At 42.7% G+C, this 16,623-nt stretch overlaps 2 protein-coding genes across 2 annotated transcripts in view; one reads left to right on the top strand and one right to left on the bottom strand.

Annotated features, from left to right (window-relative positions):
* Positions 1-16,623, top strand: part of LOC129858385 (attractin-like protein 1) — a 345,360-nt gene that overhangs the window by 147,287 nt on the left and 181,450 nt on the right. The window contains exons 21-22 of the mRNA XM_055927569.1: positions 173-266; positions 12,929-12,981. Coding sequence (XP_055783544.1) covers positions 173-266; positions 12,929-12,981 — 147 coding nt within the window. The remainder of the gene's footprint in view (positions 1-172; positions 267-12,928; positions 12,982-16,623) is intronic.
* Positions 1-16,623, bottom strand: part of LOC129858393 (uncharacterized) — a 168,300-nt gene that overhangs the window by 112,923 nt on the left and 38,754 nt on the right. The window lies entirely within an intron of this gene.

The raw sequence follows: 16,623 nt of genomic DNA, 5'->3' as shown, positions 1-16,623 counted from the left end.
ATGTTCAGCCCTGTCACTCTCCTGTCTGACTCACTGACTTACAGGTTTGACTCACAGGTTTGTGTGTTGTGCATCATTGTGAGAAGACTGACCGTGTTGTCCTCTTTCTCCTCTCTCCCCTGCTCTCCTCTCTCTTTCTTTCTCCTCCCTTTGTTTTATTTGATCATGGCAGCTTGCAAGTGCAACGGACATGCCAATCTATGTCAGGTGTCGACAGGGAAATGTTACTGTCAAACCAAGGGGATCAAGGGAGACCAGTGCCAGCTGTAAGTATGATGTATTTTGTCTTAGCACACTTCCTTATCAACCCTTTTGCATCATTCCACCACAACAGCAATACATAGAATGATTTTAGCTCCTACCATGTTAACGGTATATCCCACTACTACTGTTTGACCTGGTCGTCTCTAGCTGTGGATGAGATGTGGGGCTGTACTCACTCTGAACCTTTGAGTCTCACAGTGTCAGCAATTTGGCTCTCTGTTAATTTGCGTTTAGGGCCTTAAAGCCCAGGCTTTAGTACCAGTAATGGGGGTTGGCACAGGGGCCACAGCACCCACTGTGTTTTTGCCATCTGAGTGCCAGGCCGGCCTTCTGCAGCACTATAATACCCCAAAGTGCCTTCACTGGCGCGGTAAAGGCAGGGTGAAAAATGCTGCATCAATAAATCTGGGAGTAGAGGAGTGGAGGAGTGCACTGCTACCACTGGCACTGTGGTGTTCTAATGAGGTCTACTCAACTCTGGAAGGTGCCTGTTTGTGTGCGTGTGTGTGCGCATGTGTGAGTTTGCATGCACGTGTCTTTGAGGGATTGAGAGATTGATGAAGAAAGTAAGTCTGCATGCATATATTGTGTAGAATAGTCTCTCTTTGAATGTGAAATCATGTTTGCATGTGTATTTTATAGCAGTGCTTTGAATACGAGTGAAAAGGTTTTGTTTTGCAAATGGGACATCTCTCATCATTACCATCTGACCTTTGCTCCCTTTACAGGACTGACATGCTGTGCAGTCTCCTGCGTTGCTCACACGTGCATGCACACTCTCTAATAACCCTCTAGAGTCTAGAGTCGAAGCCCTGTCTAAGCCGGTGGAGGGGAGGTGGGGGGTTGGTTCTAAGCTAACATATGGCATTGTTTTAAGATGGTCATACCAACAATCGTTTAGCTATTTGATTTAGAATTTTAAGTCCCCTTAAGGTATAAAAATATATAATATATACAAAAATGATTGGATGAAACATTGAATTTGGCATTACTGCTAGTGAATAGAAATGCATAGAGCCAATAGAAATGCATTGAATAACAGATTCACTACATGGAACAACAGATTGTCCCCCAAAAAATCTAAAGGAACTTTGTTCTGCAGTGTCTGTCCTATATCTGAGAGAGATAAGAAAGATCAGGAAACATTTTTTGAAATGTCTTTTTACATGTAGTTGAATGCCTAAAATAAGGGGATAAATATCTCCATATATACTTCCATTCCTTTTTTAAAACTGGTACCGGGGACCTTCAGATGAGTCTTGTGAGGCTTGAGAGCGTCCAATGGCAAAACGGAGAACACCATTGTGTTCATGAGAGTCTCAGATTTCCACAGAGTGGTCATAATATACTGAACAAAAGTATAAATGCAACATGTAAGGTGTTCGTTTCATGAGCTGAAATAAAACATCCCAGAAATGTTCCATACACACAAAATAACACATTTCTCTCAAATTTGGTGCACATATTTTTTTTACATCCCTGTTAGTGAGCATTTCTCATTTGCCAAGATAATCCATCCACCTGACAGTTGTGGCATATCAATGAACTGATTTAACAGCATGATCATTACACATCTGCACCTTGTGCTGGGGACAATAACTGGCCACTCGAAAATGTGCAGTTTTGTCACACAACACAATGCCACAGATGTCTCAAGTTGAGGGAACATGCAATTGGCATGCTGACTGAAGAAATGTCCACCAGAGCTGTTGCCAGATAATTGAATGTGAATTTCTCTACCATAACCTGCCTCCAACGTCGTTTTAGAGAATTTGGCATTACGTTCAACCGGCCTCACAACCACAGACCACATGTAACCACGCCAGTCCAGGACCTCCCCATTCAGCTTCTTCACCTACGGGATGGTTTGAGACGAGCCACCAGGACAGCTGGTGAAACTGTGGTTTTGCACAACCGAAGAATTTCTGCACAAGCTGTCAGAAATCGTCTCAGGGAAGCTCATCTGCATGCTCATCATCTTCACCAGGGTCTTGACCTGACTGCAGGTGTAAAGCTCACCACCATTTGACTCTGGAGTAGTGGAAACGCATTCTCTGGATTGATGAATCTGGGTTTGATGGATGCCAGGAGAACGCTACCTGCCAAAATGCATAGTGCCAACTGTAAAGTTTGTTGGAGGAGTAATAATGGTCTGGAGCTGTTTTTCATGTTTCAGGCAAGAACGCTTAGTTCCAGTGAAGGGAAATCTTAATGCTACAGCACACAATGACATTCTAGACGATTCTGTGCTTCTAACTTTGTGGCAACAGTTTGGGGAAGGCCCTTTCCTGTTTCAGCATAACAATGCCTCCGTCCACAAAGCGAAGTACATACAGAAATGGTTTGTCGAGATCGTTGTGGAAGAACTTGACTGGCCTGCACAGAGCCCTGACCTCAACCCGATCGAACACCTTTGGGATGAATTGGAACTCCGACTGCAAACCAGGCCTAATCTCCCACATTAGTGCCCAACCTCACTAATGCTCTTGTCCCCACAGCAATGTTCCAACATCTATTGAAAAGCCTTCCAAGTCCTAGTTTTTCCACCCTTTTCAATCTAAACCAAATTGGTTGTTTACAGTAGATTCATGACTCCTCAAAAAATATGTTAACCTGTACAGTATCAAACTAGGCTACAGGAAAAGAGATTCAACGTGATATTGATTAAACCATGCACAGAACAAATGTTGTTGTTTTTAATCCGCAAAACTCTAAATGTTGGCGAATGGTGAACGTGGACGGTCAGCAACTTGGAAAAATAATTCCTATTTTTCAGTCATCCTTCACTTAGAAACTTGAAGTGTCGTGAGTGAGAGCAGTCGGCTTCCCGCATTGATATATCATTTTCTCTCCACTGCCGGCACTGTGCGTGACTGTTTGATGTCAATTTCCAATCAAATGCTTTTACCGTCAAAACTCTGTTTGTTTTTCTGAGAGTTTTCTCAAAATCGCTGTGTGTAATGGAAGGCATTTATTTATTTGCCATTTTGATTATGAACGAGCGATTTCCCCTGGGCTGGCGGTAAGCGCCCCCATCCCCCTGCTTCAGCAGGTGTGCACGCTCTGGCGGGCTGCAATAAAGGAACCATTAGCAAGAGCAGGATGCCTGTGTCTGTGCGTGGGTGGTTTTGTTTTGTGCGCTTGTGGCGTGCATGTATATGAGTTTATGTTTTTGTGACCAACTGTTAAGTTATATAGTTATAAATATTTGTTAAATATTTGTAGATATAATAAGTATAGTGAATGTATATGTATGTGTTCGTCAGCCATATCAGTGTGCCTGTGTGTGTTTTTACTTGTTTGTGTGTACATTGTGTGTGTGTGTACAGTATGTGTGTGTGTGTGTGTATCAAGGTTTTGCGCCGGACAAGTGACCGGGAAGATAAAAATGTATCGGACATTTGAGAAATTTACCGGTCATCCATATGCGTTGGGTGCGTAACCCATCAGGGTGTCCAACCACACAGTCAACGCCATCAATAAACGAAGGATATTGGCCAGATGAGCCACATTTACATGTGCTTAGAATCATCCTTTGACAAATTACAAAACACTATTCCTTGTGTTTTGATTTGTAGCATATGTGAAACTTCATAGCCTATTGTTTTATTGGTTTTTACTTTCCTAAAACAATAAATGTCCAACTCACGATTCAGCGGTCTGAGATTTGAACACTAAATGCATCAGGGCATAGGCTTAGGCGTCCACTGTATGATATAAACATAGAAATATACACTACCGTTCAAAAGTTTGGGGTCACTTAGAAATGTCCTTGTTTTTGAAAGAAAAGCTATTTTTTTGTCCATTTAAAATAACATCAAATTGATCAGAAATACAGTGTAGACATTGTTAATGTTGTAAATGACTATTGTAGTTGAAATGGCAGATTTTTTATGGATATCTACATAGGCGTACAGAGGCCCATTATCAGCAACCATCACTTCTGTGTTCTAATGTCACGTTGTGTTAGCTAATCCAAGTTTATCATTTTAAAAGGATAATTGATCATTAGAAAACCCTTTTGCAATTATGTTAGCACAGCTGAAAACTGTTGTTCTGTTTAAAGTTTAAATTCCCAATCTGGCCCTCAAACCATCCTGGTCACCTAATAATCCCCAGTTTACAATTGGCTCATTCATCCCCCTCCTCTCCCCTGTAACTATTCCCCAGGTCGTTGCTGCAAATGAGAACGTGTTCTCAGTCAACTTACCTGGTAAAATAACGGTAAAATAAATAAAAAAATAAAATAAAAAAGAGGCAATAAAACTGGTTTTCTTTAGACTAGTTGACTATCAACATTTGTGGGTTTGATTACAGGTTCAAAATGGGCAAAAACAAAGTCTAGTCTGTAATTGCCTGTAGACCCTGTGTTAAAGGAATTTAATTCCTATATGTTAGCAACCAATTCAATTAAAACACTCTGCCCATACATAAGAATTTGTAAGATACTTATTAGCATAAAATGGACAGAAACCAGTCTCAAAATCAATCAATCAATAGCGTTTATTCTCGAGAGTACTGATCATAGTACAATTTACATCAGGTTATATAATAAAAATGACATCATAGGTTTTAAAATGTCCTTCCTCCTCTCGGATACAATGGCAGTACAGTTAGCGTTCTTATTTTGTCTGCCACCTGTTAAACAATCTGCAACCAGCCCAAGGTCTCACCCCTCCCTGGGTAGAGACAGAATTTCCTGTAAGGAACACATCATTCCAGCCTGTCTGAAGATTGCATTCTTTCTAACAAGGAACACATTATATTCAACATTATGATTATAATAAGATTCATTCATCCATACAGTAACATAGTAGTATTCTGTTTAGTTATAATGCTAAGTCAAATGTATACATATTTTAGTCATTATTCATAAAAATCCCGTAACACCCTGCCACATACGTCTTGTGTCTGAGCCTTTGAATTGCAACTCCACCTTGTCCCTCTACCGGCATTTCGCTTGTTTGATTGCCTTGCGGATGGAATAACTACACTGTGTATATTCAACCATATTTCCAGAGATCTTTCCATGGTTGAATGCGGTGGTTCGCGCTTTCAGTTTTGTGAGAATGCCAGCATATATCCACGGTTTCTGGTTAGGGTAGGTTTTAATAGTCACAGTGGGCACAACATCTCCAATACACTTCCTTATAAACTCACTCACAGAGTTAGCATATAAATCAATGTTATTCTCTGAGGCTTCCTGGAACATTTCCCAGTCCGCGTGATCAAAACAATCTTGAAGCATGGATTCCGATTAGTCAGACCAGCGCTGAATGGTTCTAGTCACAGGTACATCCTGTTTGAGTTTCTGCCTGTATGACGGTAGGAACAAAATGGAGTCGTGGTCGGATTTGCCGAAGGGAGGGTGGGGGAGGGCCTTGTATGCATCGCAGAAGTTAGAGTAGCAGTGGTCCAGTGTATTTCTCGCACGAGTGCTGCAGTCAATGTGCTGATAGAATTTAGGTAGCCTTGTTCTTAAATTAGCTTTGTTAAAATCCCCAGCTACAATAAATTCAGCCTCAGGATATATAGTTTCCAGTTTACATAAAGTCCAGTGATCTTCTTTGAGGGCCATCAAGGTATCTGCTTGGGGGGTATACGCTGCTGTGACTATAATCGAAGAGAATTCTCTTGGGAGATAATTTGTTCGCCATTTGATTGTAAGAAATTCTAGGTCTAGTGGACAGAAGGACTTGAGTTCCTGTATGTTGTTATGATTACACCATGAGTAGTTAATTATGAAGCATACACCCCCGCCCTTCTTGTTACCAGAAATATGTTTGTGTCTGTTGGCTCGACGCATGAAGAAACCCGGTGGCTGTACCGACTCCGACAACATATCCCGAGAGAGCCATGTTTCCGTGAAACAGAGAATGTTACAATCTCTGATGTCTCTCTGGAAGGCAACCCTTGCCCTAATTTCGTCCACTTTGTTGTCTAGAGACGGGACATTGGAGAGTAATATACTCGGAAGCATTGGGTGGTGTGCACGCCTACGAATTCTGACCAGGATGCCGCTCGGTCTACCTCTCCCGCAGCGACGTTGTTTTGGGGTCGGCCTCTAGGATTAGATCCAATGTCCTGGGTGGTGGAGCAAACAAAGGCTCCGCTTTGAGAAAATCGGATTCCTGGTCGTAATGTTGGTAAGATGACATCGCTCTTATATCCAATAGTTCTTACCATCTGTATGTAATAACACTTACGATTTTCTGGGCTAACAATGTAAGAAATAATACATAAAAAACAAAATACTGCATATTTTCCTAAGGACTCGAAGCGAGGCGACCATCTCTGTCGGTGCCATCTTGCAATGGTCTTTTGCCACTCTAGCTCAAATCCATATTAAATATCTTTTTTTTTATTTATATTTGCTATTGAGCTCAAAATTGAGAGTTGAGAAAAAAAAGCTGAATGCTGAGAACATCCTTTCTCCACCCAAGTTGTGTTTTCCCCGCATTTGGATTTTAAAATGTTATACTATCAGAACACTTTTTTTTTCTCTCCCGGAGCTTTTCTTTTCCTTGGGAAAGGAGAGAGAGAGTGGCTCGCTTGACACAAAAGCAGGCCCCAACAAAACAGGCACAGGGGCAAGCAGGAAGAGACTTTGATTATATGAGGATAATGTACTTTTCTATTTGACCAAATCATGGTTTTAGCCTCTTAAACAAAATGGTCACAGTCTGTAGTCCATTCTTGTAGGCTTTTCAGTATGGACATACTCTCTAACTTTCATTTTACTTCAATGAGGCCTCATCTTCTTTTTTGGGGGTTATTTTTTACCCCTTTTTCTCCCCAATTTCATGATGTCCAATTCGTAGTTACAGTCTTGTCCCACTGCTGGAACTCCCATACGGACTCGGGAGAGGCGAAGGTCGAGAGCCGTGTATCCTCCGAAACACGACCCCGCCAAGCCGCACTGCTTCTTGACACACTGCTCGCTTCACCCGGAAACCAGCCGCACCAATGTGTCAGAGGAAACACCATACAGCTGGCTGAAGTCAGTGTGCATGCGCCCGGCCGCCACAAGGAGTCACTAGAGCGGGATGGGACAAGGACATCCCAGCCGGACAAATTCTCCCGTAACTCGGATGATGCTGAGCAAATTGTGTGCCGTCACATGGCCGGCTGCGACACAGCCCGGGATCGTACCCGGATCTGTAGTGTTGCCTCTAGCTCTGTTATGCAGTGCTCTCTTGCTCTTTCATTCTCCTCAGCAGAGGCAGCTCGCAAGGAGCAAGAGAATAGTGCTCGAAATCGGGGCTACAATTTGGCAGGCTGCAATTTTATTTATCGGCTTTTCATTTATTTTATCGCACAAAAGCCGGCAATGTGGTTGGGTTGTTCATTCTCTGAGGGGGCTTTTTGTCCTTTGCTCCAGAGTTGTCTCACAGTGCCTTTGTCTGCTTAGATCTGCAGTGCGGACATCAAGCTCACTGGCCCACTCTACATAGGCTACAAACAAGCATGCACACCAGCACACACACACGTGAGCTGGGGTACAATACATCTGATATATGTAGAATGAAGTGTACTTCCTGAATTTCCATTTACAAGATGAAAAGAGAGAAAAAAGGATCAATGCAGACCCACTCGCTAACAAATTACTGTTTTTTTTACACACAACCAAACAAACTGTTATGCAGACAGAAACACACTGGTATGGACTGTGTTGTCTCTTCACCATTGCCTGTGTATGATTGCCTGTTACAGCCCAAGAGCTGGGTACATGGTGCGTGGTGGGACGCTTGATTGGTTTCCAGTCACACATTGAGCAAGGGAATAGTCCTGGCCACATGGGGTGAGGTCAGTGGGTTAGGGAGTTACTCTAGGGTCATTGGATCTAGGCCACAGAGCCAAATTTAACCAAGAAAGAAACAAATCCAATTCCAGTACTTATCTCAACACCTGTCACGCAGCTAATGCTTTTCAATATCTGGTGTGCTACCCTGTTTAAAATTGTATTCATTCATGCCTGTCTATTCAGATGTGTGTGTGTGTGTTTTGGGGTGGCAGATAGCAAAGAGGTTAAGACCGTTGGGCAAGTAACAGAACGGTTGCTGGTTTGATTCCTCTCGCCAACTAGGTTAAAAATCTGTCGATGTGCCCTTAAGCAAGGCACTTTCTCCTGTAAGTCGCTCTGGATAAGTGTCTGCTAAATGACTAAAATGTAAATGTTTTCAAATACAGTAGGTGTGTATTTGCGAGTATACCGTGTATTCCTGTGAGCTCTTGCCTGCGTGCCCATGAACCAGCGAGGCAGAGCAATGTTTGATGGAGGGAGATGTGAGCCTTAAGTGGTGGACAAGGGAAATTTGCACTGAGCAAATAAATGTCAAGTTAAGTGCCTGTTGAAATTGCCTCCATGTGGGAAGCAGGCTGCATCCAAGCGTTGCTGTCGGGGAGAAAATAGGAAATAAAAGGCAGAAGAACAGCAGCCATGACAGATTTCAGAAAACACTATGATAATCTCTTCAATTTTGGATCTGCTGGATTGTCTCCATATAGAGCCAGCCTGAGGGCCAGAGTCCTTCCTACAGTAACACCTTAACCTGTTTAGGTCTGCCCTTGTTTGCGCTCGGCTGCTAATGATCTTTTTCTTGTGTGTTTGTTTTGATTAGGATTGAGTACTATGTGAATGTGTGCGTGTGTGTGCGTGCGCTCAGCTGTACGATTGTGCACCCTGATACATGTCAGACATGTTTTTAAGTTATGTACCCAGTAGGTCCCTCAGATCCTCTGGCACTGGCCTTTTAACTATCCCGAAGCCTAGGACCAAGAGGCATGGAGAGGCAGCCTTGAGTTACTATGCCCCCAGCCTCTGGAATAGCCTGCCAGAGAACCTGAGGGGTGGCAAAACTGTGGACATATTTAAAATACAGTTGAAGTCAGAAGTTTACATACACCTTAGCCAAATACATTTAAACTCATTTTTTTCACAATTCCTGACATTGAATTCGAGTAAAAATTCCCTGTCTTAGGTCAGTTAGGATCACCACTTTATTTTACGAATGTGAAATGTCAGAATAATAGTAGAGAGAATGATTTATTTCAGCTTTTATTTCTTTCATCACATTCCCAGTGGGTCAGAAGTTTACATACACTGAATTAGTATTTGGTAGCATTGCCTTTAAATTGTTTAACTTGGGTCAAACGTTTCAGGTAGCCTTCCAAAAGCTTCCCATAAATAGTTGGGTGAATTTTGGCACATTCCTCCTGACAGAGCTGGTGTAACTGAGTCAGGTTTGTAGGCCTCCTTGCTCTCACGCACTTTTACAGTTCTGCCCACAAATTTTCTATGGGATTGAGGTCAGGGCTTTGTGATGGCCACTCCAATACCTTGACTTTGTTGTCCTTAAGCCATTTTGCCACAACTTTGGAAGTATGCTTGGGGTCACTTTGGAAGACCCATTTGCGACCAAGCTTTAACTTCCTGACTGATGTCTTGAGATGTTGCTTCAATATATCCACGTAATTCCCCTACCTCATGATGCCATCTATTTTGTGAAGTGCACCAGTCTCTCCTGCAGCAAAGCACCCCCACAACATGATGCTGCCACCCCAGTGCTTCACCGTTGGGATGGTGTTCTTTGGCTTGCAACCCCCCCCCCCCCCCCCCCCCTTTTCCTCCAAACATAACAATGGTCATTATGACCAAACAGTTCTATTTTTGATGTTAGACTATTAGTATGATGTTTTTCCCCATGTGCAGTTTCAAACCGTAGTCTGGCTTTTATATGGCGGTTTTGGAGCAGTGTCTTCTTCCTTGCTGAGCGGCCTTTCAGGTTATGTCGATATAGGACTCGTTTTACTGTGGATATAGATACTTTTGTACCCGTTTCCTCCAGCATCTTCACAAGGTCCTTTGCTGTTGTTCTGGGATTGATTTTCACTTTTCGCACCAAAGTACATTAATCTCTTGGAGACAGAACGCGTCTCCTTCCTGAGCGGTTTGACGGCTGCGTTGTCCCATGGTGTTTATTCTTCCATACTATTGTTTGTACAGATGAACGTGGTACCTTCAGGCGTTTGGAAATTGCTTCCAAGGATGAACCAGACTTGTGGAGGTCTACAATTTTTTGTCTGTAAACAATTGTTGGAAAAAATGATTGTGTCATGCACAAAGTAGATGTCCTAACCGACTTGCCAAAACTATAGTTTGTTAACAAGACATTTGTGGAGTGGTTGAAAAATGAGTTTTAATGACTCCAACCTAAGTGTATGTCAACTTCCAACTTCAACTGTTGATCTTAAAACATACCTTTTTCACTATGCTTTTCCTTCGGGGGCTTTTTAGTGTTGCAATTTTTATTGCTATTATTTTGTTATTTATCCTCATGTTTCTGTTTTTATCTGCATTGTTTTTATAAAACTATTTTCCTGTGAAGCATTTTGCGTTGCATTCATGTCTGAAATGTGCTATGTAAGTAAAGCTTGAATTCATTTGATTAGATAAGTGTGTGTGTTTGCATTGTTGCTGTGCACGCAAAAGTGTGAAATCAAAGGTAGGTACTTCTTCTTACGTGGTGAGTCTAATTAAAAGACTCCTTCCTACCAGACAGACAGACAAACTCAACAGTTCCCCCTTCCTTTCCTGCTTCTCCTGACACTTAGGTTATATCCGTGCTCCCCTAGAACCTTGGTCCCAGAGGAGAGCGACGTAAACAGACTCAGTTTCAGAGGTTTATTTTGGCACTGCTGTTGCCACCCTGCCTTGCACGCTGTGTGGCCCAATGGGGTCCTGGCATAGGTGGGTTTGTGCGAGTGAGAGGGGGAAGTTGGCTTTTTAAATAGATCCAATCTCCCATCTCAGCATTTACCTCAGCATGCTCCTCCTGTTACTGACAGCAACTGATGCATAAACAGACAAACCACACTCTCTCTCTCACACACACACACACACACACACACACACACACACACACACACACACACACACACACACACACACACACACACACACACACACACACACACACACACACAGCGATGGCACGCGCCCACAGCGACCTTTGATCTTCAGACCTTCTGCCCTCTGTCACGGCTCACAGAGAAAGCCGTGCTGAGGGTTCACAGAGAGTCAAACACTCTTCACACAGCCTGTGTGTGTGTGTTCTGTTGTCTGGGGAAAAGCTGAGACTGTGGCAGCCTAATGGCAGATTAAGGGTCCCGAAGGACAGTGGTGCTTTTCTCTGTCATCCCAGTCTGTGAGCGTAGGAGTGAAAGGCAGCCAAACAGACAGAAGAGAGACTGGGGAAGGAAGCCAGTGTGGTACACCCATCTTGGCACCATTACCACTTAAGCTACTTAACCAGCCAGCCCCTAGCTGAGTGTTAAGTGTTAGTGTTCTCTGGGGAGATGGCGAGTGGGGCTGGGGGCCCCTTCTAAAGTCCCCGTGGTGCATCTTAAAATTGCTGTCATGTTCTAAAGATTAACTGAGGAAAATATTTTTGTCTTGGCCTTGCCTTTGTGTAAGGGGAATACAATCGGTTCCAAACTCGTATCCTCACAAGGCATTCAACAAATAGAGGGACTGAGGCGTACAAACCAGATAACACTGCTGCGGCCTTTGTGTTTGAATTTAAGTCTTCTTGAGCTGTTTTGTGGGGTTATTGTTTACAACGCCCTCTATAAGAACAATACAGAAGGATAAAGCTCCGTCCTTGGCTATGAAATATTCATTACTGCTACTTTATGACCCTCATACCAAGGGTTGGCCAGCCACTGAATGAAATCTGTTTTGTTATGTATAAGCACAGGAAAGTGAGCATTGCCTACCTTATTTCGCTGTACCACTGCCTGACCAGCCTTGCAAACCCTAGCAATTACGTTCTGAATCCATTTATTGACTCAAGGGGCAGATTTAACGATGTATCATATCTGTTTCGATAGGCTTGTCAAAATAGTGGAGTATGTGTTTACAAAGTGGCGGTTTTCCACACTGTGGCCCTTTCCAAGGTCTCCTCCTAGGTTTTGTAGAAGTTGGGTATTGGTAATAAACATGGGACTTTGGACTGCAGTAATGACCCCTGCTTTGCAAACCAAACCATATGATCAAATGCCATCTACCACAATAACCCTCACACCTGCTACTCCTGACTCCCCACAGTCTAGTCTGCTTTCATTTCTCTTCCTGCATTTTGAGGACCTTCTCTTAGTATTGAAGTCAAGGCTGCCTGATTGACTTGACAAACAGGGTCAAATTAAGGGTTGATGGAGTCATCCACTTATTCAGTTTAGCGTATTTTTCAAGCCTCTGTTAGGTCCTACTGTAGCTGTCCTCTCCGTCTTTCAGTAGCGTTCAAGGTGTTCTCTAGCTGGGCTGTCTGTAGCCGTCTAACTCCCCTGCTGTTCAGAACACAGACAGACAGACACAAGGCTCCTGCCCCTGAGCAGAGAGGTATCGTCAGATAGGGCTATCTGGGGAAATCACCTCATCATATCCAGGGAGAGGACAGCACCAGAAGCAGCACAGAGTACTGTCACCTCAGATACTACCTCTACAAACAGCCTCTCAGGACACTTTTCCCTGACACGCCCAAAATAACCCTCTGTAATGATGTTATTAACAGTCTGTGATTGCTTTGGCAAAGCGACAGATACCTTGTTAAGCTCATTGTTCTATGTCTTCTATTCTTCTCCCCCTTCTCTCTTATTGCTGCAGTTGCGACTCCGAGAACCGTTACCTTGGCAACCCCCTCAGAGGAACATGCTACTGTAAGTATCCCGCCGCTGCAGTCACACCTGAGTCTCCATTGCATCTTTGTCCTCCAGATGTTGCCGTGGTCCTGATCAGTTGCAGCATACCACACATCTGCACATCTCTTTGACCTTTGCCGTGAAGTGAGTTGGCTAAGCAGATGGAAGTTTTTAGTCTGTGCCAGGCAGCATGGCAGCAATCGACTGTAGATTTGTCTGGCTCTAAACTTGATTTGAAAGATTTGTAGCAGGAAATGGTAGCAGGGTTTAGAGGGGCTTCTGTCTCCAGATGTCAGTGTCAGACCACTGGCCTCATTGATTTGACTCATTTGCAGCAAATTGGTGGGTTTTCAAGTTAAAGTACATGGGGGAATATTTTACTCAAAACAGATGTTGGCATCAGCCGGTGGAATTTGGTCCACTGACCAGGGTTGAAAGGGTAGCTGTTTTGGACGAATTTCAAGTACTGTCCCTTCCAATAGTAATCCTGTTGAGTGTATTCATGCATGAATGTAGTTCTATGAGAGAGGTTGTCAATTGTAACTTTGATGCTAGTAGTCAGAATTGCTTAGGTCAGGAAATCATCAAGTATCCCTTTGTTCAGAACAAATGCAAACATTTTTTGTCGAAGCAATGCTTTCACTTACCTAGTTTAAAACTAACCATGTACTGTACATATACCACATATACCACACGAAACACCCACTTTTAAGTTCTTTAAAGGAAGAACAGCAACCAGAGCTCTAGAACAACACAACCCTTCACAACATCAAAACACATCCAGATATATAGAAAACAAATCTCTACTGTCAACTATTGAACTAGTACTGTTCTGTATTTGTACTGTCAGATTCTAACCAGCTTTAGAAAGGTTAAGTACATGCACCGGCATCACTCACTGTGTTCCCCACTGTCTTCTGTTGCTCAACAGATTGGGTCTGTTCAGCTGTCTGGCATTATGTCTGAGTAAGGAGGGCACTAGGTGGCACCCTCGCTGTACAGTGTACCCACAGTTACCAGGAGGCAGTGGAGGACGTGGCTGTGTAAATCACTCCCAATCACTATGGTCACTCTGAGAGGTGTCTATCCGCCTATCTCTGTTTGGCTACGGACTGTGTCCCCTGAGCGACATGTCATATCCTGATCGTTCCCCTGCGTCGGTTGAGAGGGTTCAAAGTCATTAGGGAGCAAATGGACAAGCTATCTGCCAGGTCTGTTTGAACATGACCAAACAAGCACACGGATACTCTAAATGGCACATTAGAAATACATTTGTTTCCTGTGTTCCTTTATCATACGCTATTCTATCAAATAGAAAAGTGGCTGTAAATCATCTATTAGCATGCTATTCAGATCTCACGGTGGACATGGAGGACAAATAAGAGCTCTATTTGAGGTCTGTGAGAAAGTGGGACGGATTTTCATCCTACATGGCATTTCAAATCTCCATAACAGGCAGGGTCATCAGCAAAGCTGTTGTTCACCTCAGAGGACTGAAAGGTTGGCCATGTTTGATGACTGATAGTGTTTTCCATTATGTCACGAGCACAGAAACTTAGGCTCAAAGGTTAAGCCCCACTTAAGTGCTACAATTATGTCATAACCAATCAAGATTCAAAGCTTTTATCATGTTGTTTTGCTAAAGGCGAGCTATTGTGAGTCAAGCCCTGTCTTTCCTAGAAGCATTACCTGTGCGGATGTGTAGGATTTGTTGGACATGTGGGATGTGCCGATGTGTAAGCTGGGATGTGGATGTGAAGGTTAAAGAGACTAATTGGGCCAATTATGCCTAATGAATCAGGGCGACTGAAGGGTAGAACACACGGCCTTCTGGGAACTGAGTGTGACATCCTCTATTTGAGGGGATTGATGTTTACTTTGCACGTTCATTACATGCTAATTATTTAACCATCTACTAATGTCAATTGTGACAAGGCAGAAATCTAGCACAATGACACTAATAATGATAGTGAGAGTAACGATGATGAGGAAGGACATTTTATTAATGGAGATGTTGCTACTGTACTAGTCGAACTACTAGTACTTCTACAACTACTTTATGGCTTCAATATGTACTTCTACTACTAATAATAGTACTTAGTAATTATACTAATGGTAGGCCTAATACTACCTACCATTGGAAACTGATCTAGGTCATTCTTCCAATCAACGTGAAAAATACATTGGATTTGAGAAAAGTATGAAGGGAAAGGGGTATAGGGAAAGGGTTGTATAACTGAATGCCTTCAACTGAAATGTGTCTTCCACATTTAACCCCTCATGTGACCAGTACTGTTTTCATCTCATTTCAACCAGAGTTGTAAACATTGAAATTAGGGTAAAACTTCAACTTAAATTATTTGACTCAACCTGACTAAAAGGTTGTTATATCAATCTAATATCAACATAATCATCAGAACTATGTATATGTAGAAATTGATTAGACAAATTCGACATAGAAATTTAAAAAATCTTTTTCATCCTATATTTAATATACTGTATAATGGGTGGTCTGTGGAATGGCATATACAATGTCAACCACTACTCAAACTCATCATAAATTGATTCATTTACTTAAGTCCAAGTATTTAAGTTGAAATTTTACCATAATATCAATATTTACAATTGTGTTTGAAATGAGATGAAAACAACACATTGATTCCATGTCACAATACGTTGACAAATTACGATGAAACAACGTTGATTCAACCAGTGTGTGCTCCGTGGGTTCCCACTGGAATGTAATCATGGCTGATGCTAATGAGGAAGCTGGTCGTCAGTGGCTGACCAGGTTAGTGTGGGTAATGAGTTGCCCTCACAGTGGATCAGTGTCAGCTAGGAAGCCCTAATGAGAAGGAGCCACCAAGTGTCCCACCAGCCCCGCCACACGCCATTACCAGCCTCAAGCCCCTTATCATGAGAGGATCAGGCACTCTGCACTAAACACTAAACACTATCTGACAGGCACTCTGCGCAGACGCCTAACCAGTGTCAGATAGATACAGTGAGAGAGATACTCTCCCCAGACACAAGCACGGAGGCTTCTCTGTGCTGATAATCTCTACTTGCTAATTGTAGACTGGCTGTGTAGACTATGGTCTTGAACCTCAGTGTTGTCACGAAGAGTGTCGGTTCGACTCGACTGAGGGAATTATCTCCATATAAACTAATTTTAGTAATACTGAGCAGACAACTTAATTGTACAATAGATGTCTGAGCATTATCAGTCAGGCAGTTGGCACAGACAGATGAGTAGTACCATCAGACAAGCACATGTTCATAGCTATTTTACAGAAGATACCTCCATTATAGGTGGTACTTTACCTGGGGGCCCAGAATAATCAAGGAAACCACTTATTCTGAGCAAGTGTCCTGAGTGTAAATTCTCAATAGCTCGGTTTCCATGCGAATATTCTAAAATCTGCATAAAAACAATATGCGCATTTTCCCACCGGAGCTATGTTTCATGTTGCAGATAAAAGGGTGTGTATGATGATGGTGCACATGGACAGAACTGTTGTGGTTAAATTCCCATGTACCAAATAAAATAAATAAATAAAGTTAAATGGGTTTCCAGCGGGTTTTCATCTCTACTGATGGTTTTGTCACAAAATATGTTGTGTTATATAGCGAATGTGTCACGTTCCTGACCTTATTTTC

This window comes from Salvelinus fontinalis, chromosome 1 (assembly GCF_029448725.1).
Source record: "Salvelinus fontinalis isolate EN_2023a chromosome 1, ASM2944872v1, whole genome shotgun sequence".
Classification (NCBI taxonomy): Eukaryota; Metazoa; Chordata; class Actinopteri; order Salmoniformes; family Salmonidae; genus Salvelinus; species Salvelinus fontinalis.
Note: the sequence above shows the minus strand (reverse complement) of the source record. Positions and strands in the feature narration are given on the sequence as shown.